Genomic DNA, 25,641 nt, shown 5'->3' with positions numbered 1-25,641 from the left:
AGAAACTGGCACTGGGCTCTAGGTTAATAGGTTAGTCCCAAAAATCATAAAAAATAGCATATAAATGCAAATAAAACACCCTAGATGGATAATATATTAGCATGAATACTTCATAAATTATAGATACGTTGGAGACGTATCAGCATCACCTAGCTTAATTCCTACTCGTCCTTGAGTACGTAAATGATAAAAGAAAGAATTTATGAAGTGTGAATGGTAGTAGGTGCACAAGTTTGATCAATGATAATTTCAGTCACCTTTTCTAGCATCATTTATATATCATAATAGTAGCTCATCTCATAAAACTTTTCATGATCAAGTAACAAGCAATTCACATGTTAAAGCATAGACCATAAACTTTCTTGAAAACTAGCAAACCACATTCTCAGTCATCAAACAATTGCAATTCATCTTATTTTCAGGAAGGGTCTATGTCACAGCTTTGATTTAGCAAACTCCACATACTCAACTGTCATTTAATCTTTCACAATTGCTAACACTCACGTGATATTTATGGGTCCAAAGTTTTAATCGAACACAGAGAAAGATAGGGGCTTATAGTTTCGCCTCCCAACCTTTTACCTCAAGGGTAATGTCAACAATAATAATTTATGAACGCCTACATCCAAGTGGATATATATATATATATATATATATATATATCCGGATCACCCCAACACAAAGTGCTTGCCAAAGGAAAAATGTAAAAACGAAAGGTGTTGATCACCATGACTCTTATATAAGGGTAGAAGATAAAAGTAAAATATAGGCCCTTCGCAGAGGGAAGCAGAGGTTGTCATGCGCTTTTATGGTTGGATGCACAAAATCTTAATGCAAAAGAACATCACTTTATATTGCCACTTGTGATATGGACCTTTATTATGCAGTCCGTCGCTTTTATTGCTTCCATAACAAGATCGTATAAAGCTTATTTTCTTCGCACTAATAGATCATACATATTTAGAAAGCAATTTTTATTGCATGCACCGATGACAACTTACTTGAAGGATCTTACTCAATCCATAGGTAGGTATGGTGGACTCTCATGGAAAAACTGGTTTAAGGGATATTCGGAGGCACAAGTAGTATCTCTACTTAGTGCAAAGAATTTGGCTAGCATGAGGGGGAAAGGCAAGCTCAACATGTTGGATGATCCAAGACAATATAACTTTTCAGATATAGGAAAACATAACCCATTACGTTGTCTTCCTTGTCCAACATCAACCTTTTAGCATGTCATATTTCAATGAGTGCTCACAATTACAAAAGATGTCCAAGATAGTATATTTATATGTGAAATCTCTCTTCCTTCAATATTCTTCATGAATTGTTCAAGTGACCAATACAATGTTTGCTAACCTTTAATAAATTTACAACCTCTACTTCTTATATGTGAACTCATCACTGCCCATGGGATAAGCATATGAAACATATATAATTTTAGATATATGATATTCAACTCATTCAACCATTTACTCATAGGATATGAGTGCAGCACACGAGTAAATGACAAACTACTCCAAAAAGATATAAGTGAAGATCAATGAGTAGTTAAATAATTATGTAGCTATGTGAAGACTCTCTCTCGTTTAAGTATTTCAGATCTTGGTATTTTATTCAAGCAGCAAGAAAAACAAAACAAATGACATTTCAAGGATAGCACACATCATGTGAAGAAGCAAAAACTTCGGTTCAACCCATACTAACCGATAATTGTTGAAGAAGAAAGGTGGGATGCCAACCGAGGCATCCCCAAGCTTAGATGCTTGAGACTTATTGGAATATTATCTTGGGGTGCCTTCAGCATACCCAAGCTTGAGCTTTTGTGTCTCCTTAATTCCTCTCATATCATGGTTTTCCTAAATCTCAAAAACTTCATCCACACAAAACTCAACAAGAACTCGTGAGATAAGTTAGTATAAAACAATGCAAAAACCTTATCGTTTTCTACTGTAACATATTACTAACATTATTATTCAACATTGCATACTAAATGTCTCTGCATATTTAATACTCCTATCCTCAAATAGAGTCATTAAACAAGCAAGCATATGCAAACAATGCAAACATAACAGCAATCTGCCAAAACAGTATAGTCTGTAAAGAATGCAAGATTCAACATACTTCCCTTACTCCAAAAATTATAAGAAAAATACTACGCTGTATAAGATTTATCAGATCTCATTATGCAAAAATATTCAACATTATATCATTCTCTGACTTTTCTAGGGAATTTTTTCAACAACGGTAAACTTTCTGTTTTGAAACAGCAACATGTATACTTGCAAAATAAGCATGGTAAAGGCTTTCCTTGACATTTTTATTGAAAATATAGAAGTAAAACATTATTCTAAATAACATCAAGCAAATACTAACAAAATAAAATGACGCTCCAAGCAAAACACATATCATGTGGCGAATAAAAATATAGCTCCAAGTAAGTTACCGATGAACGAAGACGAAAGAGGGGATGCCTTCGAGTGCATCCCCAAGCTTAGGCTCTTGGTTGTCCTTGAATATTACCTTAGGGTGCCTTGTTAATACCCAATATTAGTCTCTTGCCACTCCTTATTCCATAGTCCATCGAATCTTTACCCAAAACTTGAAAACTTCAACCACACAAAACTCAACAGAAAACTCGCAAGCTCCGTCAGTATAAGAAAACAAATCACCACTTAGGTACAGTAATGAACTCATTATAAATTCATATTGGTGTTAAACCTACTTTATTCCGACTTCTCCATGGTTCATACCCTCCGATACTACTCATAGATCCATCAAAATAAGCAAACAACACAATGAAAACAGAATCTGTCAAAAACAAAGCAGTCTGTAGTAATCTATATCATTCGAATACTTCTGTAACTACAAAAATTCAGAAATAAATTGGTGGGCCTGAGGAATTTGTCTATTAATCATCTGCAAAATTAATCAACCTAAAATCACTCTTCAGTAAAAAATGACAGCTAATCTTGTCAGCGCAAAAGTTTCTGTTTTTACAGAAAGATCATATAGACTTCACCCAAGTCTTCCAAAGGTTCTACTTGGCACAAACACTAATTAAAACATAAAACCACATCTAACCATAGGCTATATAAATTATTTATTACTAAACAGTAGCAAAAAGCAAAGAACAAAAATAAAATTGGGTTGCCTCCCAACAAGCGCTATCGTTTAACGCCCCTAGCTAGGCATGATGATTTCAATGATGCTCACATAAAAGATAAGAATTGAAACATAAAGAGAGCATCATGAAGAATATTACTAGCACATTTAAGTCTAACCCACTTCCTATGCATAGGGATTTTGTGAGCAAACAACTTGTTGGAACAATAATCAACTAGCATAGGAAGGCAAAACAAGCATAGCTTCAAGATTTTCAACACATGGAGAGAAAACTTGATATTATTGCAATTCCTACGTACAAGCATATGTTCCTATCTCATAATAATTTTCAGTAGCATCATGAATGAATTCAACAATATAACTAGCACCTAAAGCATTCTTTTCATGATCTACTTGCATAGAATTTTTATTACTCTCCACATAAGCAAATTTCTTCTCATGAATAATAGTGGGAGCAAACTCAGCAAAATAACTATCATGTGAGGCATAATACAATTGAAAACTAAAATCATGATGACAAGTTTCATGGTTATCATTATTCTTAATAGCATACAAGTCATCACAATAATCATAATAGATAGCAACTTTGTTCTCATAATCAATTGGAACCTCTTCCGAAATAGTGGATTTATCACTAAATAAAGTCATGACCTCTCCAAATCCACTTTCATCAATATAATCATCATAAATAGGAGGCATGCTTTCATCATAATAAATATTCTCATCAAAACTTGGGGGACAAAAAATATCATATTCATCAAACATAGCATCCCCAAGCTTGTGGCTTTGCATATCATTAGAATCATGGGTATTCAAAGAATTCATACTAATAACATTGCAATCATGCTCATCATTCAAAGATTTAGTCCCAAACATTTTATAGATTTCTTCTTCAGCACTTGAACACAATTTTCCTTACCATCATTCTCACGAAAGATATTAAAAAGATGAAGTGTATGAGACAAACTCAATTCCATTTTTTTGTAGTTTTCTTTTATAGACTAAACTAGTGATAAAACAAGAAACAAAAATATTTTTTTGCAAGATCTAAAGATATACCTTCAAGCACTCACCTCCCCGGCAATGGCGCTAGAAAAGAGCTTGATGTCTACTACACAACCTTCTTCTTGTAGATGTTGTTCAGCCTCCAAGTGCAGAGGTTTGTAGGACAGTAGAAAATTTCCCTCAAGTGGATGACCTAAGGTTTATCAATCCGTGGGAGGCGTAGGATGAAGATGGTCTCTCTCAAGCAACCCTACAACCAAATAACAAAGAGTCTCTTGTGTCCCCAACACACCTAATACAATGGTAAATTGTATAGGTGCACTAGTTCGGCGAAGAGATGGTGATACAAGTGCAATATGGATGGTAGATAAAGTATTTGTAATCTGAAATTATAAAAACAGCAAGGTAGCAAGTGATAAAAGTGAGCGTAAACGGTATTGCTATGGTAGGAAACAAGGCCTAAGGTTCATACTTTCACTAGTGCAAGTTCTCTCAACAATAATAACATAACTAGACCATATAACTATCCCTCAACATGCAACAAAGAGTCACTCCAAAGCCACTAATAGCGGAGAACAAACAAAGAGATTATGGTAGGGTATGAAACCACCTCAAAGTTATCCTTTTTGATCTATCTATTCAAGAGTCCGTAATAAAATAACATGAAGCTATTATTTCCGTTCAATCTATCATAGAGTTTGCACTAGAATAACACCTTAAGACACAAATCAACCAAAACCCTAATGTCACCTAGATACTCCATTGTCACCTCAAGTATCCGTGGGCATGATTATATGATATGCATCACACAATCTCAGATTCATCTATTCAACCAACACAAAGTACTTCAAAGAGTGCCCCAAAGTTTTTACCGGAGAGTCGAGACAAAAACGTGTGCCAACCCCTATGCATAAGTTCACAAGGTCACTGAACCCGCAAGTTGATCACCAAAATATACATCAAGTAGACTACATGAATATACCATTGTCACCACAGATAAGCACGGCAAGACATACATCAAGTGTTCTCAAATCCTTAAAGACTCAATCCGATAAGATAACTTCAGGGATTACTCAATCCATTACAAGAGAGTAGAGGGGGAGAAACATCATAAGATCCAACTATAATAGCAAAGCTCACGATACATCAAGATCGTGCCATATCAAGAACACGAGAGAGAGAGAGAGATCAAACACAAAGCTACTGATACATACCCTCAGCCCCGAGGGTGAACTACTCCCTCCTCATCATGGAGACCGTCGGGATGATGAAGATGGCCACTGGTGAGGGGTCCCCCCTCCGGCAGGATGCCAGAACAGGGTCCCAATTGGTTTTTGGTGGCTACAGAGGCTTGCGGTGGCGGAACTCCCATCTATTCTGTTCTTCGGAGGTTTTAGTATTTATAGGATTTTTTGGTGTAGGTTTCACGTCAGGGGGGTCTTCGGGCTGTCCACGAGGCAGGGGCGTGCCCTAGGGGAGTGGGCGTGGCCCCCACCCTCGTGAGCAGCCCGGAACTCTTGTGGCCCAACTCTTGCACTCCTGGGGCTTCTTTTGGTCCATAAAAATTCGTCAAAAATTGGCACATCAATTGGACTCCGTTTGGTATTCCTTTTCTGCGAAACTCAAAAACAAGGGGAAAAAAGAAAAACTGGCACTTGGCTCTAGGTTAATAGGATAGTCCCAAAAATCATATAAAATAGCATATAAATGCATATAAAACACCCTAGATGGATAATATAATAGCATTAATACTTCATAAATTATAGATACATTGGAGATGTATCAACTTACTCAGCAATGTCAAATGAATTGTGTAGTATTTAAGCAACCAATTGTTATTCCCTTTTCTTACTATATTCCTACCTAATAACTTCTAGTTACCAATACACTTTTCTATTGCCCTGTTTTAACTAAATATTCCCTGTACTCCCATTTCTATCAGAAAGCGCCGCCGACAAGGAGACTCCAGAGGTGGAGAACGGGGCTGCCAACAAGCGGAGGCGGGGCGAGCTAGAACCACAAGCGACTCCAGCAGGCCTAGACTTCTTCAGCAGCCTCCCCGATGGTATGTTGACAGTCATCATCTCCCTCCTCCCAATCGAATATGGGGCTCGGACAATCGTCCTTTCCTGGCGGTGGCGCCCCCTATGGAACTCCAGCCCTCTCGACCTCATCTCCACCCATGAGCTCTGCCATGGCTATCGCAAAATCTTGGATGCATTCTCCAAGATCCTCGGCAGTCACCTTGGCCCAACCAGAGGCCTTAGAATGGGCAAGTTTCTTTCCAACAGCAAGGACCGAGCCAAGCTTGACGACTGGTTCCGATCCCCCGTCCTATATCAGCTCGAGGAGCTCACTTTTGATGATGGGCATATGCGGTCGCTGCCAACGTCTGCACTCCGCCTTGCACACACGCTGCACGTTGCCAAGTTCAGGAACTGCCATCCCCCCCTTAATGACGCGCCCGCTCTTATTCTACCACGACTGAAGCACCTTGATCTCGTCACCGTCTGCCTCTCAAACGGTGACATGGAGCGCCTGCTCAGTGGATGTACTGCACTCGAGTACCTTCGTCTTCAGGTGATCAATGGGTTGAGTACTTTCCACATCACTTCCATGACTCTCCAGACTATTTATGTGTGTTGTTGGTGCGGCAGGAAGACATCACAAGATGTGTACCACGGTATGGTCATTGAGGACACACCTGCACTTGAGAGATTACTTGTAGTTGATCAAGAAGGTCCAACAAGAATCAATGTCATTTCTGCGCCGAAATCGATAGTGGTGTCTGACAAATACTCCGAACTTGTTATTGGATCCACACCCGTTCAGGTACAACAACCACCTTCTACCTCTCCTTCTACAAATTAACATTATTTCTAATTTTGAAGATGTTTGTTCGTCTGTCATTCAGAAAATGATTCCGACAAGCTTGACCTCGAAACTGCGCACAGTGAAGGTCTTGGCACTAGAATCTATCGGCCCCAACCTGGAGCAAGTTGTCAGTTTCCTGAGATGCCTTCCGTGCCTGGAGAAGCTATATATTGAGGTGATGTTCCTTTCCTGTTAAATGTTAATCATAAGGGAGTTCAATTTTTGTACCTTTTTCCAAGTTTACAATGACAATGTACTATGATTTATGAAGGATTCTTTTGGAGGATTTCAGTACATACATGTTCCACCCCCCCCCCCCCATATTGGTTGCTTGATCCATATGGTTACAATCAATAAGCATTTCTCCTTTGGATTCATCTGTACTAGTTTTCTTAGGGAGCTTTTCATCCACTCCAACCTATTGTGAAGAAGGCTACATTTTTTTAGAATGTAATCAAATGCCCATGTTAATCATGTTAGATCGAAGATGGCATGTTAGTGCATTTTACAAATCCTGCAAACCAAAGAGGTTTGTAGTAATGTTCAAAACTGCATGTAGGCACTAACATGTTTTCTTCTTTTGCGGATAAGATTAGGCCCAGTGGTGGATAATGTGATACAATATAACAATCACGTCGAATGCCTAGATCTGCATCTCTCAGAAATTACTTTGAACTCCTACCGAGGGACCTTACCAAAGATTATATTCGCCAGGTTCGTTGTTCTCAGATCAAGGGTGCTGAAGGAAATGAGGTTTGCCCTACATTTATTTCACAAAAATGAATGGTTTGTTGATCAGCGTCGGCGCCTACGGCAGAATGGGATTGTCTCCAAAAATGTTGAATTTCATTTTGGAACTTCAGATGACAGAGTAATCGGAAGTCATCATGTCAACCCCTTACATGAATTCTCAGTGGCTGACCCTTTCGCAAAAATTGTGAGGTTTCGAAACCAAACTTAGAAGTGGTAGTATTAGTTTGAACCTCTCTGATCTCCATGTTCAGCGGATCAGCGCGAGCGTTTGCATCTGATGAGCTGAATTTTATTTCTAATATCAGTTTGAACCTTGTAATCTTCGAATTTGAGCCATATAACTTTGGAATTCGAACCTTGTAATATTTCGAGCTTTTTGTGGTACAATCATTGAAATGGCATCGTATGAGCCTCGTATATTGGTAGCACTATTGTGACCTTAATATGCAATTGTCTAGATTTTATAAACCATTCTCGGATCTGTTTACCTTGTCGATCTCACAGCACACGATCTGTATAGCTAACTCGACTGTGATCTTCGACATTATTGCACATGGTTGGTTTCTTCCACCGTGTGCCCTGTAGAGCGTAGAATTAATTACCGCACTCGATTGTCCATCATCACCCTTCTGTGTAACTTTGACCTTATCACCCACGGGTAAACTTATGACCGAAGTCATTCCACGCACTTTATTTTTACAAAGCTTTTTGCCAATAAACGCCCACGATGTGTCCCTCTTCTAGCCGATGCATGCCCAAACTAGCCGGGCGGGAACCTTGCGCAGTAAACTGCGCGGTAGCACGGGAACAGGCTCACCGACGATACATTTGGCGCCTCTTCGAGCCCACGCGTGCGGTGCGGTGTTGTCAAGTGTGCACTAGAATCCTCCGCCATGAACGATGTGACAAGAGGTGACGATTACAGGCCGGTCGGCCCCATTTATTACAGCGGCCAACCTTTTGATCGCGCCCCACCATTGCAAGAAGCACACCCACCACGAGAAATTCTTAGAGGGTATCGTGCGCATCTCCAATGGCGCTCCGAGCGGCTGCCGATGACGAGCAGCAGTTCACCATGCGTGCCCTGGTGGACACCCACAGAAGGTTCATGGACCTCTCGGTGGTGTACACCAATGACCCGGTCTGGGTGGAGCACTCCATCCACATCATGAAGTTGTTGCTTGCCGAGGAGAACTACAAGGTGGTCGGGTTTGACCTCGAGTACACCCGCGCTCATGCCGGGTCTCGTCCCAAGGTCGTCGTCGCCCAGATGTGCGTGCGCCACCACGTCCTCGTCTACCACTACTGCCCGGCCACAAGTCCTTGCAAGCATTTCACTAGGTTTGTCAATAGCCCCCACTACATGTTCGCTACGACATCACCAACGATGTAAAGGCGCTCGAGAATTCGGGCATCGCCTGCCAGAATCTTGTCAACATCCAGGGCCAATACAAGATCTAGGGCAGCAAGGAACATGAGAAGGACTCACTGGTTCACCTCGTCGAGGCCATCATCAACCCCTACTACAGAGATATGAAGGATTCGTGCAACAAGTACAGGCGTGCCTGGCACTCGGCCTGGATGGAGAAACTCGACAAAGCTCATGTTGTGTACGCGGCCAAGGAGGCGTACACGAGCTACGACATATACACGCGGATCGTTGACATGATAAAGTGCCTCCTTCCCCAAAACGGCCAGGGATCCAGGCAGAAGCAGAGCAATGGCAAGCGTCGTCGCAACAATAAGTAGATGATTATATCCTCATTTCTCCTACTTTAGTATGCATGTAATTGCTTACTTTGGTGTGTGGAAATGTTATGTGTGTAGTCACTTGTGTAATTGTATGCTTAATTTGGTTATGCAATGTTGTCTTTTTAAGTATATATGTTGATGCTCTGTAGACAGAGCGTAGATGTTGTGTGGACAAAGAAAATCACATCGCACACAGACTAAACAATGGAACACGTCGGTGATGTTTTCATCAATCACTCACAATTGTATACCAGCAATCGTTTGCTCACAACACAGACGGCTTGTTAGCAGTAATCGTATGTGTGGTTATCGGTCTTCGCACATGTTTCCGATTACAAACCTGTTTGCCGCGTATCACACACATCTTGTTAAGTTGAACCGTTTATGTTCTCATGTCTGAACGCAAACAGTTCATCCGAGTGAACCGCATGTCGTATATTGCACACACCTTGATCTGGCTGACCGTTTCTTTTGTGTTGCCTAATCACAAACAGTTCATCCGAGTGAACCGTATGATGTATATCACACACACCTTCATCTGGCTGCCCATTTCTTTTGTTCCTCCTCATCGCAAACAGTTAATTGAACTGAACCGTATGCCCTCCATCGCACACGCAACTAACATCTAAACCATGTTTGATGCATCCTCCATCGCAAAGGTTTTGCACCTTTTTTATGGGTTTTTTACACCACCGTTTGCGATTATGGCATCGCACGCAGTTTCATCGAAGGGTGTCTGATCGTAGTGTCGCGTTAGTAGGATCCTCTAGTAGTGCATGCTCACTGCAGATAAAAGTTCTAGCAATTCAAACACTGTCCATTTCCACTGTGACCCCATTATGTAATTCAAATCAAGATGAAAAATCAGGTAGATCCCACATAGTTTATTATAACCAACCATGTGAGATGCAGCAAAAAATATCATGTAGCACCGTCGGTGTATAGTACGCCTATCGCTTACGCGAGAAGGTGCATCAGCTACAGTCCACAGCCGTCGTCTCAAGCACACTAGCTCGCTCCCCAAATATCATTTCACTGTTCAATCATCCCCGGTGAAAGATGGGCATGTGGACCCGCATCGTGAGGGCAACTTCGGTGGCCCACTCTGGCAAGAGCGCGGCCGCAACCGCCATGTGCGTGCTAACAAGGTGCATGAGCGCGGCCGCAATCTGCGACCGGGCGGCCAAGGCAGCCCAAATGGCCGTTGTTGCTTCTCAGGTGGCGGCAGCAACATCTGCCTCGGGGATAGCAACTGGCGAGAGCAGCAGAGCAGCTGTCCGTTCCGCAGTGGCGGCCTTAGCCCTGATGGAGGCCGCCCATGACCATGTCGACGCCGCCCACACCCAGCTCATGGCAGTCACCGCATCAAACGAAGCTTCTCCGACAATGGTCGGCAACCCACGGCCGAAGAGTTGGCAATCCCCAAGAGCATTCGAGCAGCCGTCCGTTCCTCCATCGCATACCTTGCGACGACGGATCCCATCCAAGCTCAGATGGCGACCGCCATGCCCAGCTCGTGGTGGCCTTTTCCAAAGAGATGGAAGACACGGATGGTGAGATGCTTGCTGAGTATGGTGCGATGGATGCCATGGAGCCCCTTCCTCGGGCGACTGTCGGGCGCGAGCTGGACATGGAGGCGGCGGAGGAGATCGACAAGCACCAGTCGTAGTAGTACTCTGTTTGTTTAATTAAGAGCGCCGGTCTTTAATTTGTTAGAGTAATGTTTAGGTCAGCTAGCTTTGTTTAATTACTGAAGTTGCTCAATTAAGAAGTGTGGGTGTGTTATAGTCTCCTTTGTGTACCTAAATTATGCAATGACATGGATGACCACTTTAACCAGGGAAATTCAAACCAAAATTTTTGACGTTCAAACTCATCACACACGGATTAAGCTATGTGAATCGTTTGTGATGTTCACATATCGTACACGGTTCTGAATAAGGGACCCTGTCTGATGACACTTTGCGTGCCAGTTTTTTCGCTGAAGCGATTCCAAATTTCTGGCTTCCGCGGAAATAACTACCTCCCCGCCCCCTCCCCCTTACCAAAAGCCACATTTCCCTTGTTTCCGCCTTCCTTTCCAAGTTGAAACCTTCACTCCTTGCTTGCAGTGCCGCCTCCTTGCCGGCGAGCCTCCTTCATGTTGCTTGGCCTCGTCTATCCAGGCAGGTAATCCACACCCGACCGCCATCCTCCTCCTCCTTCCACATCCCACATGCCCCGACCGCCGGCGCGAGCGTGACACCTTCCACCCAAATCACCGACCCCTCCACCAAATAAGCGCCGCCCTAAGCCATGGTGCATGCAGTATAGCCAAGATCTTAAGGAGCATTTGGCAGCGGAGAAGAAAATCGCGGCCGCACGCGCGGATGAGGTCGCGATGGCTGTCATTCATGCCGACCCCCAGATCTTGGAGGAGCATCTTGCCATTTGCTAGCTACGCCGGTTAAGCATGCTCGGTTTACCTGTTGCGTGTGCTGCTCCTGCCTTTCCTTCACGAATTATGCTATCTAATTTTACCATGCAATATGTTGCTCTAGTGTATATGTTCTATATGTCGTGCAGTGTGGTTCTCACTTATTAACTGTTTTGTTAATTAGTTGTCGTCTTCAGTTAACTGTTTGGTTCAATCCTCCGAATGTGATGTTCAATTCTCCAGGCTACAATTTTGTATTGTCTTCCATGTGAGAAATATATCGAATTTATCTTTACAAAATACATGAAAAATGAATACAATTGCTATATTTCCAAGTTGTCATGCATGCTTGGTTTGGTTATACATTGTGCAATGTGGTGCTCAGTTAACATTTGGTTCATTTGTGTTGTGGTGTTTAGTTAATTGTTTGGTTCAATTCTGCAATGCGATGTTCAATAGTTGTGGGTGCATTCTGTTATTGGATATCATGTGAGGAATAAATTGAATTTGGTTGTAGTAAATACATGAGAAACAAATATAATTGCTATATTTCCAAGTTATTAAGCATGCTTGCTTTGGTTAACTGTCTGATCTTCTATTAGGAGTATGTTATATTGTGCAATGTGGTGCTCAGTTAATATTTGGTTCATTTGTTGTGGTGTTTAGTTAACAGCTTGATTCAATTCTGCAATGCCATGTCCAATTGTCGTGGGTAGAATTTTGTATTGTTGTGCATGTGAGGAATAAATTGAATTTGGATGCACTTAATACATGAGAAACGTATACAAGTGCTATATTTTCTAGTTCTTAATCATGTTTGGTTTGGATAAACGGGTTTTTCATGTGGCTTGAATTAATTTGATGAATTTGCAATGTGCTTATTTTTCATCAACAAATTTTACTAATAGCATGCGAACCCTAACTTAACCTGATGACTAACTACCTTATATGTGTTGCACTGAAACAATGGGAAGCACTGAGGTTTACAATCGAGGTTAGCATGTGCATGGTCCGTTGTCTAATAGCACATTATTGTGCAATTGCAGGAACCATTCTAATATTTAGGTTTTTAACAATTTGGTCTTGCACATGTAGGTCCTGCTGTCAGAGGTTTTGACCCACTGTTCGACCCTTTTTGCATATGGGGAAATGAGTTGTCCATGAATATCAATCAAGTCAAGAAACTCAGAAAGATTGTTATGATAAAGAAATTAGCGACAAAAAACAACAAGATCTTTGTCTGCCCAATGAAGAAGACATCAGTTCACTACAAGATTGTACTAACTATTATACATTGCCTTTTTTTATTCCTTTGCCCCATTTTTAATATAGAGAAGATATTTATACACATCCTTATTTTCATGCCTTTCCAAAGCAGTTCACTAATGATTACCTCTCAAACCACCTCTATGGTCAGGAGGCGAGGAAGGTTTTCATACAACACCCACGGTTCAATATTGAAGTGTTCCTGAAGAGGACGAAGGATGGACGGTCAATCATCCACAGGCACTAGCCTAAAGTTGCAAAGACCTTCAACATGAATAAAGGCTCAATATTCACCTTCCGCTTCAGCAGTTTTCCAGATGAGATGCATCTGTCTATATACCGTCTATGATGCTAATTTCGAAAGGTTCTACATGTTGCATGTGAAACTTGGTGCTGATGCAGTTGTGTAATGGGGTAGCTGGGTGCTGAAGCTATATCATATTGTACTCTGATGTATTTCAATTATGAAATCATGCTTCCTTAATATGGAAATGAAATATATTATGTGTTTAATATGAATGTCAATTAGATTAATAAATGGATTATTAATACTATGGTAATTAGTCTGCTAATGGCGAATTAGTCTGCTAATTAGGTTTTGCTATTGCAAACGATTATTAAGAAAATACCGTGGGAGATGACCTCAGGCAACACACATAGTTTTTAGGAATAAATTGTGTTGGATCAATGAACAATCACACACGGCTTTCTCTTGAAAACTGTTTGTGTTAGGCCACCTTACACAAACGTTTACCACATAAAAACTGTGTGTGATGGACAGCCTTTGCCACACGGTTTCTTCTACACACCGTGTGTGATGCATTCAATAATGCAAATGACAAAATTGTTAATATCGTGTGCAATGGCAACGCTATCACAATCGATTTAATGGAAAAAATTGTGTGTGATGTACCTGTGAACGGAAACATTTTCCTTAGAGCGACTGTGTGGGATGTACATACGAACGGAAATGTTTAGCAGGGATTGACTGTGTGGGATGTAATTGCTACCGGAAACAATTCCGCCTATATAATTGCATTTTTTTAGCTCTACTGTACGTATTTCCGTATTTGTGCGCTCGACGGTCGCACACGACCTCATTTTGCCGAGCGTGTGTGCCAGGAGGGCATATCCCCGATGATTTCTGGGTCGTGTGGGAAGGACCCCCCCCCCTATCGCCATCACTCACTAGGCGACGGTTCCAAATGTCATCGCGGAAAAGGGTTAAAAACCGTTTGTATAGCACCGACGCGTACTAGTGAAGGATGCCGCAGAATAATTGACCATGAAATGGGCCCAAATTGGCAAAAATAGCACGTGTACCGTGGTTCCTTGAAAGTGAAAATCGCATAAGCAAAGTCCGGAAATATGAAGAATGATTCTCCCCAAAAAAGATAAAGAATACATTCTACTTATAATATCGTTTCATTTTTTTCTATTCCTTAGGAACCAGGTACTATTTGCTAAGACAAGAATAAATATATAAACAGCAAGCATGATATCTGCAAAACCAATGCCCTCATCTCTGGCTAACTGGCTTCATTCACACCAAATGAACAACGTTGTATAGCAGCCATGAACTGTTGTCCATTGTCCTGAAGCACAATGGGCATGCACATGTACAAAGTAACAAGCACACTGGTAGCTCCCGGAACTTGAACCATAAGACCAGCAAACTGGCAACATGATTATTAGCAAAAGAATGAGAAGATGCCACCGTGGCTTCTTCACATTTCAAAGGTGAAAGGCCTCAAGATAAAGGGAAAAGAAAGAAAAAATAATCCAATCCATCTTTCTTTCACTCAGCTAATCACATCAGACCATTCCACTAATTGTCCTATCCTCTTGATTGATCATGTCATGAAGAAAGGAATAACAATATGCATCTATAAACACTTCTAATATATAAGCATAACAACTACAACTGAATAAATCATCTCATAAACATAGTTAATATCCACCATAAAGATAAATCATCGATTTTGTAACAATGTGGGGCAACTTGTACAATCTAAATCAATGAAAGCACATAGTCGCCATACGAAGCATACTATATAATTGTGCAAAAATGCAAATGGTTCTTGCTGATGGATCATCACTATAGGGTCCAATAGGGTAGTGCAGTAGAGCCAGGGCCGACCTAAAGGCCAGGCAAAAGGGGCAACCGCCCTGGTCCTCGAGAGAGAAGGGCCCCAAATACAAATTATACGTAACAACTATACAATTATACATTACACTTAGAAGATTATTGAATACATAAAAGAGAATCTCAATTTGCATGAGCGCAAGTTCACACTGCATACTAACAGTTTGTAGAACAAACCAATCCGACTGGTGAAGTTGAGCTTAATTACATTGCTAGTCTCTCTTTACGATTGGCGTCTCAGTATCATAATAAAATTTATGATAACTAGATTTTTGTGTTTAAACGAATGCAGTTTTTCATTTGAGAAATGGGTAGGAGATCTTAGATGTACCAAAGAAAACCAAGTGAATCTAAACTAGCATGTAAGATAATTGACTCATCAAAAATATTTCATGTTCTTCTATTATTATAACGATGGTCCTATTTTGAATACAAGTACAAAATCATGCACATGTTGCCAACCTATTACGAACCCAACTTGCAAGTCGTATTTGCCATGGCCTAGATATTTCTATGAATCTGTTTTCCAACATACACCAGAAACCACTATTAAGAAATTGATTAGTGTGTATGATTTATAAAATATCTACCATGATATTCAATATTATTAAAAGATATATGTACACATGCATAGATATGCAAATGTATGTGTATACAATATCATTCATGCAATATTTAAAAATCAATTCAACAGATTTTTTTAACTAGTAAAAGTTTTTTGTTGATTTAAATTTTTGTCCATTAATATGTATTACAACTGCATGACAAGGAATATTGTAAATATTATTTATAAACATTGTCATGCAGCTAACTATGATGTCTAATTAATAGAAAATTATACAAATTAAAATTTTAATATGGTATAATTAGTTTTAAAAGGTATAAAAGTTCGGTATAAAAAATAATTGGTTTACATCACCTCAGATCACAAAATTGTTTCAAACGCCTATGAGTAAAACTGCTTCTAACAGCCAGCCAATGGCTAGATAGGTAAATAACTTGTACTTTATGCAATTTTGTAGCCCCAAATATCAGAAGAAGTTGTAGCAAAACATCAGCATAATTATATTGCACCATACCCTCCCTTGTCCTCGTTCTTTTTATGGAGGTAGAAGAAGAAACTGAAAATGAGCTGCGCCATTGTGGTCACGGTGGCCGTAATGTTGGGCATTTACCACTAGCCACAAGCCACAAATTTGAGAAATCACTTACGATGTCCATGACCATTGCGATAACAAACATGGCGGTGCTGTAAGTGGTTGCGATGATGCCAAACACCTTTGGCTGCAAACCTTTGTGACCAACACGAGCACAACCATCAATAGGGCCAGTAACGCAAAAAATGCCACAACCACGACCAGCTGCTTCACGGTCCTTCGGCGCACGACGGCGTCGACGATACATAAGAATAGGGACATGTACGGGACCTGCATCACTATCCCGATGCCGTTAACCACTAGCACCAGCATTGAGCCGAGCATGGAGGGGGGTGGCAAAAAAGATCTAGGCAGCGCATCCCAACATCATGGAAAAAAAGGCGAGTGCTCTTTTCTGTTGTCGGTGCTAAATCCGAGGTGTCGTAGGTTACCTCGGTATTAAAAAAGTTTGAAGGATTTCAACCGAGCTTAATGACGGAAATGTCCTTTATGGAACTAGCCACTCGCATCAGAGCTTTATACCGGACTGCTTCCGAGGTGGTGCACCACCTCGGTCTTCGAATGTTTTTTGCTGATTTTTTTATTTGTGCAATTCATTCTCTGCCTAGATGTATAGCCAGTGGCCCTCAAGGTGTGTACCGGTCTAAAGTCCAGTATGCACCTGAAGGATAGCATCAAACCACTGATCCCAGTAGCCCGTGAGACCTAGGTCGATTCGCGAAATAGGCCTGATAATCAAGTCCTTGCTCGGTAGCATACTTTAGGAACGAAAATGTGGTGCGCAATAGCTTCCAAGACTCAGGTTGGGTGTTTCTTTCATTTCCTTTTTTTTTGCCTTTTCTTTTCTTATTTATGTTTTTGTTTTTCCTTTTTTAAATTAATTTAGGATTTCCAAAAATTCCAAATCTCAGAAAGTTGTGAGTTGAATTATTATTTTTGAGAAATCATAAAATGTTCATGAATTCAAAAAATGGTAGGAAAATCATAAAATGTTCAAGATTTTTAAAAATTGTTTGCATATTTTAAAAAATCACGATTTCAAAAAATGTTCATGATTTTTAAAAAGTGATTGTGCATTCTAAATATATTTAGCAATTTTAAAATAATATGAAATTTTAGAAAATATTCACAAAATTTAAACAGATACATAAATAACGAGCAAAACGAACCATCGCTTACATAGAGCTCTTTTAGGGGATATGTAGAGGTTGTTTTATGATTTTATTTAGACCATCGCTCATCAGTTAAAAAAGGGTTTTTGTGTTCTATACAACTCTTGGCCTTAGAAAAATTCACACAACTTTTATGGGTTAGTTTTTGTAAGCTATATGAAAGTGACTAAATGTCTAATTTGCCTCCATACATACCTATGTTTATTCTTGTGCTATAGTTTTACTGGTCATGAAAAACACCGTGATGCTAGGTCAAGGCGAGGCACGTCGTTCATCGGTCTAGCTCACGCAGGGTTCATCAATGCAGCTTGCTTAGCCATAAAATATTTCATTGTGGCGCCTTAGGAAATCAAGTTGTGATGAGACCATCACATTTTCAGTTTTTGACTTCTTAAAAGTCTCTTATCTCATTGTGACATGATTCAGACGTAGTTTGTGAAATGACATTTTAAAAGTCCTTATCTCAGCATAATTTGATTGTTTTCTCACATTGCAATGCATGGGCATATTTGCTATAATATCAAAAGGATGTTAAGGAATGTGGAGTTTCTACACCTAGGATCAAATACTCTTGGTATGAACGTAATATTATAAAAAAATAGAAAAGATTTTGAAAAGCTAATTTCCTTTGTGGCATACTTTAAGAAATGTTTGTTGTGCATGCAAAATTTCATCATGAAATGATATTGGTGAAAGGCGTGGTACAAAAAACAAAAACGATGCTCTGAAAATGTTACTTTCAAACGCATTTTAGAGCTCTGATTTTTTTTTTGGTGAAAGGCATGGTAAAAATAAAAAAAAATCTTAAAGTATGTTGCAAAAATATTCAGATTTTTCTTATTTGTTTTTATTTTACTGTTCATATAAAGGACCATTTGAGCTTGGGTGGGTGGTGGCTTTTGCGACTGCCCCAATTGCATCATTTATTTATTTGTGAACTTAACAGTCTCGTGGAGGGGTACTTCGCAATTCCGTGGCATAGCACAACAAGTATCTCGACGATGATCAAAACGGAAGCAATAGAATCACGCTGGCTGACAGAGGACAGGAAAACCAATACCAGACGCTGCTCCAATTGCTGCACCCAATTCTCTCTTCTAACTTTGTTTCTTAAAACACTAGGGATATATTTGTATTTTTTATCTTTTATAGTTTTACCTGCAAAATTTTCAGGGCAAACGACTTTTTCCTGATCAGACTTTTAGTTTCCATGTGTTTATGTAACTTGATTTTTTATTACTCACAAAAACATTGATTTTCTATTAATGAACTACATGGTTGCTCACAAAAACATTTTAGGGCTCCCGTCGTTTCTGGCGTCCGGTTGTCGCAAAAATGGATAAAAATGAATGTATCTTGAAGAACACTGAATAATAACTAACAAGTAGCAAATCAAACTAAGTATATACTGGGACTGGGGTCATTTACTTTAGTTTAGCCTCTCATGACATGACAGTAAGCATTAGGCAAAGGCATCAAGATGCCTCCGTAAACATCATCATCAGTCCAGTATATGCGTCTGGGAGCACTTATTAACAACATTATGAACAAGTAAAAGAAATTCGCGTGCTTTCGGTACACGATTTCTTATTTGATCCTCAACAAGAAAACCTCCTTCCCATGCGCCTCCAGTCTAGAGTTTGGATGACTGCTCGACCCCGGGATATTCTTTACGCCACGTCTTGTGAATGTGTGTTACCACAAAACCCCCAGGGGATTCAGGCTGAGTGACATCACGAAAACAACCCATGTTAAAATTTCCAAAATACGAGTGGGTCAGGTCAGGTTTTGGCTCAACACAAGTGATATATATATATATACCTTTACATTCAGCGCAAGAGTTGTAAAACAGCACACCCACGCAGCACCTGAAAATAGCAGCGCATTAAACATTCAGCTGAGGATGATTCGCTAAGATAAGATTTATCAAGATAACGGGAGCATGCTTATATAATAATAATTGACGGGGCGGAAAAACTTTGAAATCCACATCACACTGTCCCACAGGTTATTTGCTATGCCCCCCATTAGGTACAATCACAGAATCATGTCCATCAGATAGTATCAACTGGCAAAGCCATGCTAAAGTCCCCATATATCTTTGTTAGGAAGGGAACATGTCAAATCAGGTAGGCATATCATTTTAACTAGCTTCAAGCACAATTTCCATTAATCATAGACCAAGATTTATTCTCGACATCCCCAACTGACTAAGGATATAACTACTGATTGCTGAACAACGAATGACCCTCAACCCACGGGTTGTCCTTTTACAAAGGACTTTGAATCTATGACCATTATCATCAAGTAGTCATTGATGTTTACAGATTATGTAGTAAAGGGATTCATGTTTCAATCAACTTCTACTATCTAGATTACTTCATACTATAACCAGTAAGTCCATAATATCTGGTCAGAATAGAGTTATACAACAGTCCAGACTGTAAACTTAGCATTGCACTTTCTGTAACTGAATGATGCGGTCATTATTTCGCAACAGGAAAAAATAAGGATATGTGCGCAAAGTAATATAGAAAACCTACTACCATAGTCCTAAAATTATTACTTGGCATCCATGTCGAGTAAAGGTAAACCATAAATGACACTATCTATAAATAAAACAAGAATTCTGATTGAGCACATACAAACTGGGTAACTGTATAATACTTTGCAGAATCATAACAACTCACCTTCTGCCTCCCACAAGTCGAATCTCACAAGCCAACTGTCAGAAGCAGTCTGCAAGATAACTAGTCTGTCCACCCATGATCGGTACTTTTTCCCTTGTTTGTCACCATAACATGAAGCCAGCTCATCAATGGATGAATGGATCGAAAGTTCGACCCCAGACGGATGAATAATAACTCCATTTGCATCCTAGCACCCACAATAAATAAATAAATAATCTGAAAGCTTAAGAAAATATTAACGAAAATATGGCATTTTTTCAGAATTAGAAAGCTTGAGAAACTGAGATGGGAGAGGGAGAAATTTACACAAAAGCTAACCAAACTGTTTAAGTGTATATGGAAGTGGAAAACCATATACATACTGTGATGTTTTTGAAGTACTGTATAACTGAATCAGCCTTTGGAACATCAGCTCTACGCCACTTTTCGTACAGAACATAGAACTTCACAATGGCCACTGTAGGCTTGAAAGGGTCCTCCTTGATGTAAGGAAACTCAACGTCTCTTGGAGAAACATTAGGTCCTAGCTTGAAGTGCCCAATAGCTTGAATAATACCAGCAGCACACCTCTCAGTTGCATGAATTATCTTAGGATTATCCTTCGCATTTTCTGCATGCCACTGGAGTAGTTCCTCTTGGGCATTGCTAACCTAACATTTTAGAACATAGAGTTGCAGTAAATTCACATTCATTCACGCCTGAACTTTTATAGACACATCATGCAAGTTATTGTACACTGACCATGACACCATGTACACCAGGGATACTGAATAATTCTGCATCATTACCAGAGTCACCACAAGCAAGAGTATTGTTGGGTGTTTTTCCGCATGAACCTAACTTCTTGAGCAAATATGCAAGTGCTTGACCCTTTCCAGCCCCTTGAGCTAATATGTCAAGATCCTGGCCACCACTGTAGATTATTTTCGCATCTACCTGTTTACAGTAAATATAGTAGTTAACCACACAAATTCCAAAAAAGAACATGTTTCTTAAAGAATATATTACGAAAAACTAACACCTAACAACATCAGTAAACATGCTGCCTCTTAAAAAAAAAGTAAACATGCTGCCTCACCCCACGTTTCTCAAACGTCTCGGAGAGAGACTTGATCACTCCTTGAGCATTCTTCTTGTCAACCAAAAAGCTGACCTTATGTGGACGCTGTTCTGTCTCTACCTGCATTCATGCAAGTGAATGACAATAAAGTGTTATTTGTATAGAAATCAAAATGATTATTAATTAGGGGAAGTAGCTGTTTAGCAATTGAAACATGCCTGAAGCTTCAGCTCAGAAAACTTAGCTGTCTCCTCAAGAACAATATTCCTGTCCCACTTATTGTTCAAATATTCCTCCCAGCCATGATCAGGGACCATGGCTTCACCATAAGTTATCTCAGAGCCCACAGACAAAATAGTGATGTCTGGAGTTAGCATAGGCTTCTCTTTCCTCAATTCCTTATACAGAGTAGGTGATCTTCCTGTTGAAAAGACAAGAAGAGAATCCTGACAGTAAACAGACTCCCAAAGGGCCCCAAACCTAAGCAAAGACAAGTTCTCTTCGTCATGATGATCAACCTGAAAGTTTGAAACCCAAGAAACTTCAAATTAGTTGGTCATACAAAAAAGTTACAATTATCTCTGGACAAAATCCAAGCTGCGAGTTTAGACAAACACCATTGTGTGATCGAGATCTGAAACAATCATAAGACGCGCAGAGCCCTTGAGCTTATCCATTTTAGCAACCTGCAAAGATGGTTGTCCTTCTGTGAGGAATTAAGCCTCGAAGGGAAGATCTTGGGTGCATAAAACATCAAGAAAAGTTCTATTCGTGCCATTGACATCATTAACTAAGAACCCAGACTTTCACAGGCAGTCAAAGGAGCAAGTAAAAGAGTAGTTCGTATATACTCATCCTAGTGTTTCCACTGCTGGTTTGCTGCATGCTATGAACTGTCTCCAGATTCCAGAAAATAAACTATCATACCCAACTCAGATCATGGACGCACTCAATGTGAAACAGAAACACATTGTCCAGTTTTAATAGAACATTTACTATCAAAACCTCATACAATCAGTGCTAACATAGAAGTGTGATTCAATTGTGTTTTGATACTGCTAGGCTGCTACGGGCCAGGTAATTAGCATCACTGGCTCTAGAATCTGGACGAAACAAACCCTACCAGAATTTTAAGAACGATCCAAGCAGGTTAGGGTTCGTCACCAACGATAGAAAGCAAACCAAGCCCGGACCGATCCCTGCTCCACGCCGGTCTAGGCGAACGGCGGAGGAGGACGGCAGTTATGGGATATGCCCTTTGAGGTGGCATGCGAGATCTAGAGGCACGTTTGGCGTAGATTGTGTTCGATCGACGATGCCTTCGCCAGGGGAAGAGGAAGGGGAGTGGAGTGTGGGAGGAGAGACGGGTGGCGAGCGGTTGTTTCGGGAGAGATGGACGAGCGCCTTTCTTCCTCCTGAATTTCATTGGTGGTGAGGCCCCCGCGCCTTGGCTGCAACCGTTCCCTTCTATCGACACATCGATGGCTACCACAAGATAACATATCTCAGCATCTCCGGCCCATCCAATGGCATATCCATCTGTTTTTTGAAATGATTATTAATGGTTAAAAACATGTTTTTTACTCCTCCAAAAAAAAAGAACGGCGTTTTGACTAAAGACAACTTAGCAAAGAAATGATGGAAACAAAGCATTGCGAGTTTTGCCGCAGTAATGAGAACCTTAATAGAGGGTGATCGCCCCAGCGGCGCCCCCCACAGACCAAATCAATTTAAAAAATTAGATCACATATTATAGCAAAAAAACTGCAATTTCATTCAAATTTTGTACATATTTTACAATTTTTTTGAATGAAATTTAAACCATGCGGCCTTAACCCTAACCCTAGCCTACTCAACGAGCTTGTCCCAGTCAATGTTGGAGGCGCTGCCGTTGCCATCGACGACGACTACGGCGATGGGGACGATGACAACGGCAGCGCCTCCAGCGTCTACTGGGACAAGCTCGCCGAGGACAACCAGGATGGAGGAGGCTGCATGAGAGGTGGAGGCGCCGTCCCGATGCGCACGAAAAGTGGATGCGCCGTCCCGAGGCACACGGGAGGTGGAGGCGCCACCGGACGAGGAGGTGGCCATATGCGTCGAGTTCGCCATAGTCGCCATGTAGCTGGGCGTATCCAGTTTGATCTCGAGGGCCGAGTCCGCTAGGGCCGCCAGCAAGCCAGGGGAGTGGTCCCGCAGCTGCGATGGCACGCCGTAGCCCAGCTGTAGGGCCTCCTGCGACTCCGGTTCCAGGCGGCGTCGAACGAGGTTGAGGCAGCCGCACGGTGGGGATCGCCGCTCCTCCTTCACCGAGCCGATGAGAATGCCGCGGCGTCCATGCGGTGGCGATCGTCGCTCCTCCTTCACCAGGCAGCAGGTGCTGGCTCGCTGCACCGGTGGTAGCAGTCGGAGTGGGGCCACGCTGCCCGAGGCGGCGTGGCGGTGGGCGGCTTTGATTGCGCTGGCCACCATGTGGCCAGTCGCCTCCCACCAGTGGTGCCACCCGACGGAGTTGTGGCATGACATGAATGGGCCGTCAGCGGTGGCGAGGACCGCCACCCGCTCAAGTGTGAACCGTTGTAGCCACCGGCCCCGGTTGTGGACTTGTGGTGGTTGTCGTTCTCGGGGAGGCGTCACTCCTCCCGTGTCATCCAGCTCCGGCGGCGGATCTGCTCCGCCGTTTCGAGAAGCGGCGGCACGGGGAGGCCACCGGTGGACAAGCACCACCCCTTGGGGAGGCGGCAATCGGGTGGGGCGAGGAGCCCATAGCGGTGCAGCTCGCACGCGCCGTCGTTGTTGATGGTGCGCCCGCCGCGGTACGCCAAGCCAGAAGCCTCGTAGTTGTGCGCCATTGGCACGGCGAGGAGAGCGAGGGCGAGTGGTGCGGGGTGGGTTTGCATGGCGAGGAGAAGGGTGTGGTGTGCACGGCGAGGAGAGGGGCGCCTGCCTTTTATCAGGGTAGATGGGGAGGGGGGGGGTGCACTAGCGTTCATGCTACACGTTGGGATGCCGCATCGCCGGCGTGTGGGCTGGCGCTTGCCCGGACACATGGGGGGTGCTGTTTTTTTCAGTCCAGACCCCCATTGGGCCTTTGGGGTTGTTCATTTGGGGGGTGCCGGTGGAGATGCTCTAATCATCTTTTTTTTTTCCTTTTATTACTCATGCTGTTGACCATGTACAATGCACGCATCCTATCATCAAAATGAAAATATAGCACCAACAAACATACTGCTAACCGCCGAACACATATTGGGCAAGAACAAACAGCAACAAAATCAGACAGATTGCAGATGAGCCTGTTTATTTCGAATCATCCCCTCTCAAGATCGGGATCCTCTCAAATCTCAATCTGCCGCTGGCCAAGATCGGGTCGAGATTCGCGGTGCACGAGGGAGGAGTTGAGGCGCGCGGAGGGGAGGGGGGAGGGGGTTGGATTCATACCTTGACGGAGCCCGATGGCCTGCCGCCGCACGGCCGGTCTGCCGCCGCTCCCCGCCGCCGCGCCGCGCAAACCGCCGGTGTCCACTGCTGCTTGGTGGGAGCGCCGACCCGCCGCCACAGAGAGGAAGAAAGGAAGAGAGAGAGAGAGGCGAGGAGGGATGGGGTTCGTGCGGTTGGCGGTGAAATAGGGTGGTGGGGCCCCGCCCGTGAGGAGAGGTGAACCGCTGCCCACTTCCGGATCGGAAAACGCTCTCCATCACACACCCGCCCCAACCCAACCGCGCGTCCTTCGGTGCTGTTTCACGCACCGGACCCTAGATAATAAGTGTCACACATGTGACACGAAGCAATCCGGTCTTATGCATATATCTATATATCTATCTATATATACAACTAATTTTCCTATATACTCCCTCTGCAAACTGACATAAGACGTCTTATGTTAGTTCACAGAGGGATACATATCTTTCTTTAATATAATAATAAAGCGGCTATCATAAATATATGAAAATTGATTATAAATGTCTAGAATCTTAATATGGTGTTATATTACCTTTTAGATATTTAATTTTTTTGATTCAAATGCTTTTTTTAAAATATTCATATCTTCTAAACCCTAACTAATTTTGACATTATGTATATGGAAATCTCTACTACTTAAAAAGATCGTAATGTTTCCATTTCACTTTTTTTTTCCATCACCCCTTCGCCCAACCTTTCATGTATATGATAATCAATCACCTTAATTTACTTACTTTCTGAACAATTTCACTTTAATTTACT

At 41.7% G+C, this 25,641-nt stretch overlaps 1 protein-coding gene across 1 annotated transcript; it reads right to left on the bottom strand.

Annotated features, from left to right (window-relative positions):
• Positions 1-19,052: 19,052 nt before the first annotated feature.
• Positions 19,053-25,011, bottom strand: LOC119306958 (sucrose-phosphatase 2). Its single transcript, XM_037583028.1, has 9 exons — positions 24,859-25,011; positions 22,035-22,103; positions 21,636-21,935; positions 21,436-21,537; positions 21,099-21,293; positions 20,720-21,007; positions 20,358-20,544; positions 19,489-19,535; positions 19,053-19,390 (listed from the first exon to the last, which is right to left on the bottom strand). Exons 2-9 carry the CDS (start codon positions 22,092-22,094, stop codon positions 19,301-19,303), a joined length of 1,269 nt encoding a protein of 422 aa, XP_037438925.1. The 5' UTR covers positions 22,095-22,103; positions 24,859-25,011; the 3' UTR covers positions 19,053-19,300.
• Between the last annotated feature and the right edge of the window lie 630 nt (positions 25,012-25,641).

The sequence above is a fragment of the Triticum dicoccoides genome, chromosome 5B (assembly GCF_002162155.2).
Source record: "Triticum dicoccoides isolate Atlit2015 ecotype Zavitan chromosome 5B, WEW_v2.0, whole genome shotgun sequence".
Lineage (NCBI taxonomy): Eukaryota > Viridiplantae > Streptophyta > Magnoliopsida > Poales > Poaceae > Triticum > Triticum dicoccoides.
This window is presented reverse-complemented; position numbering and strand designations above follow the sequence as displayed.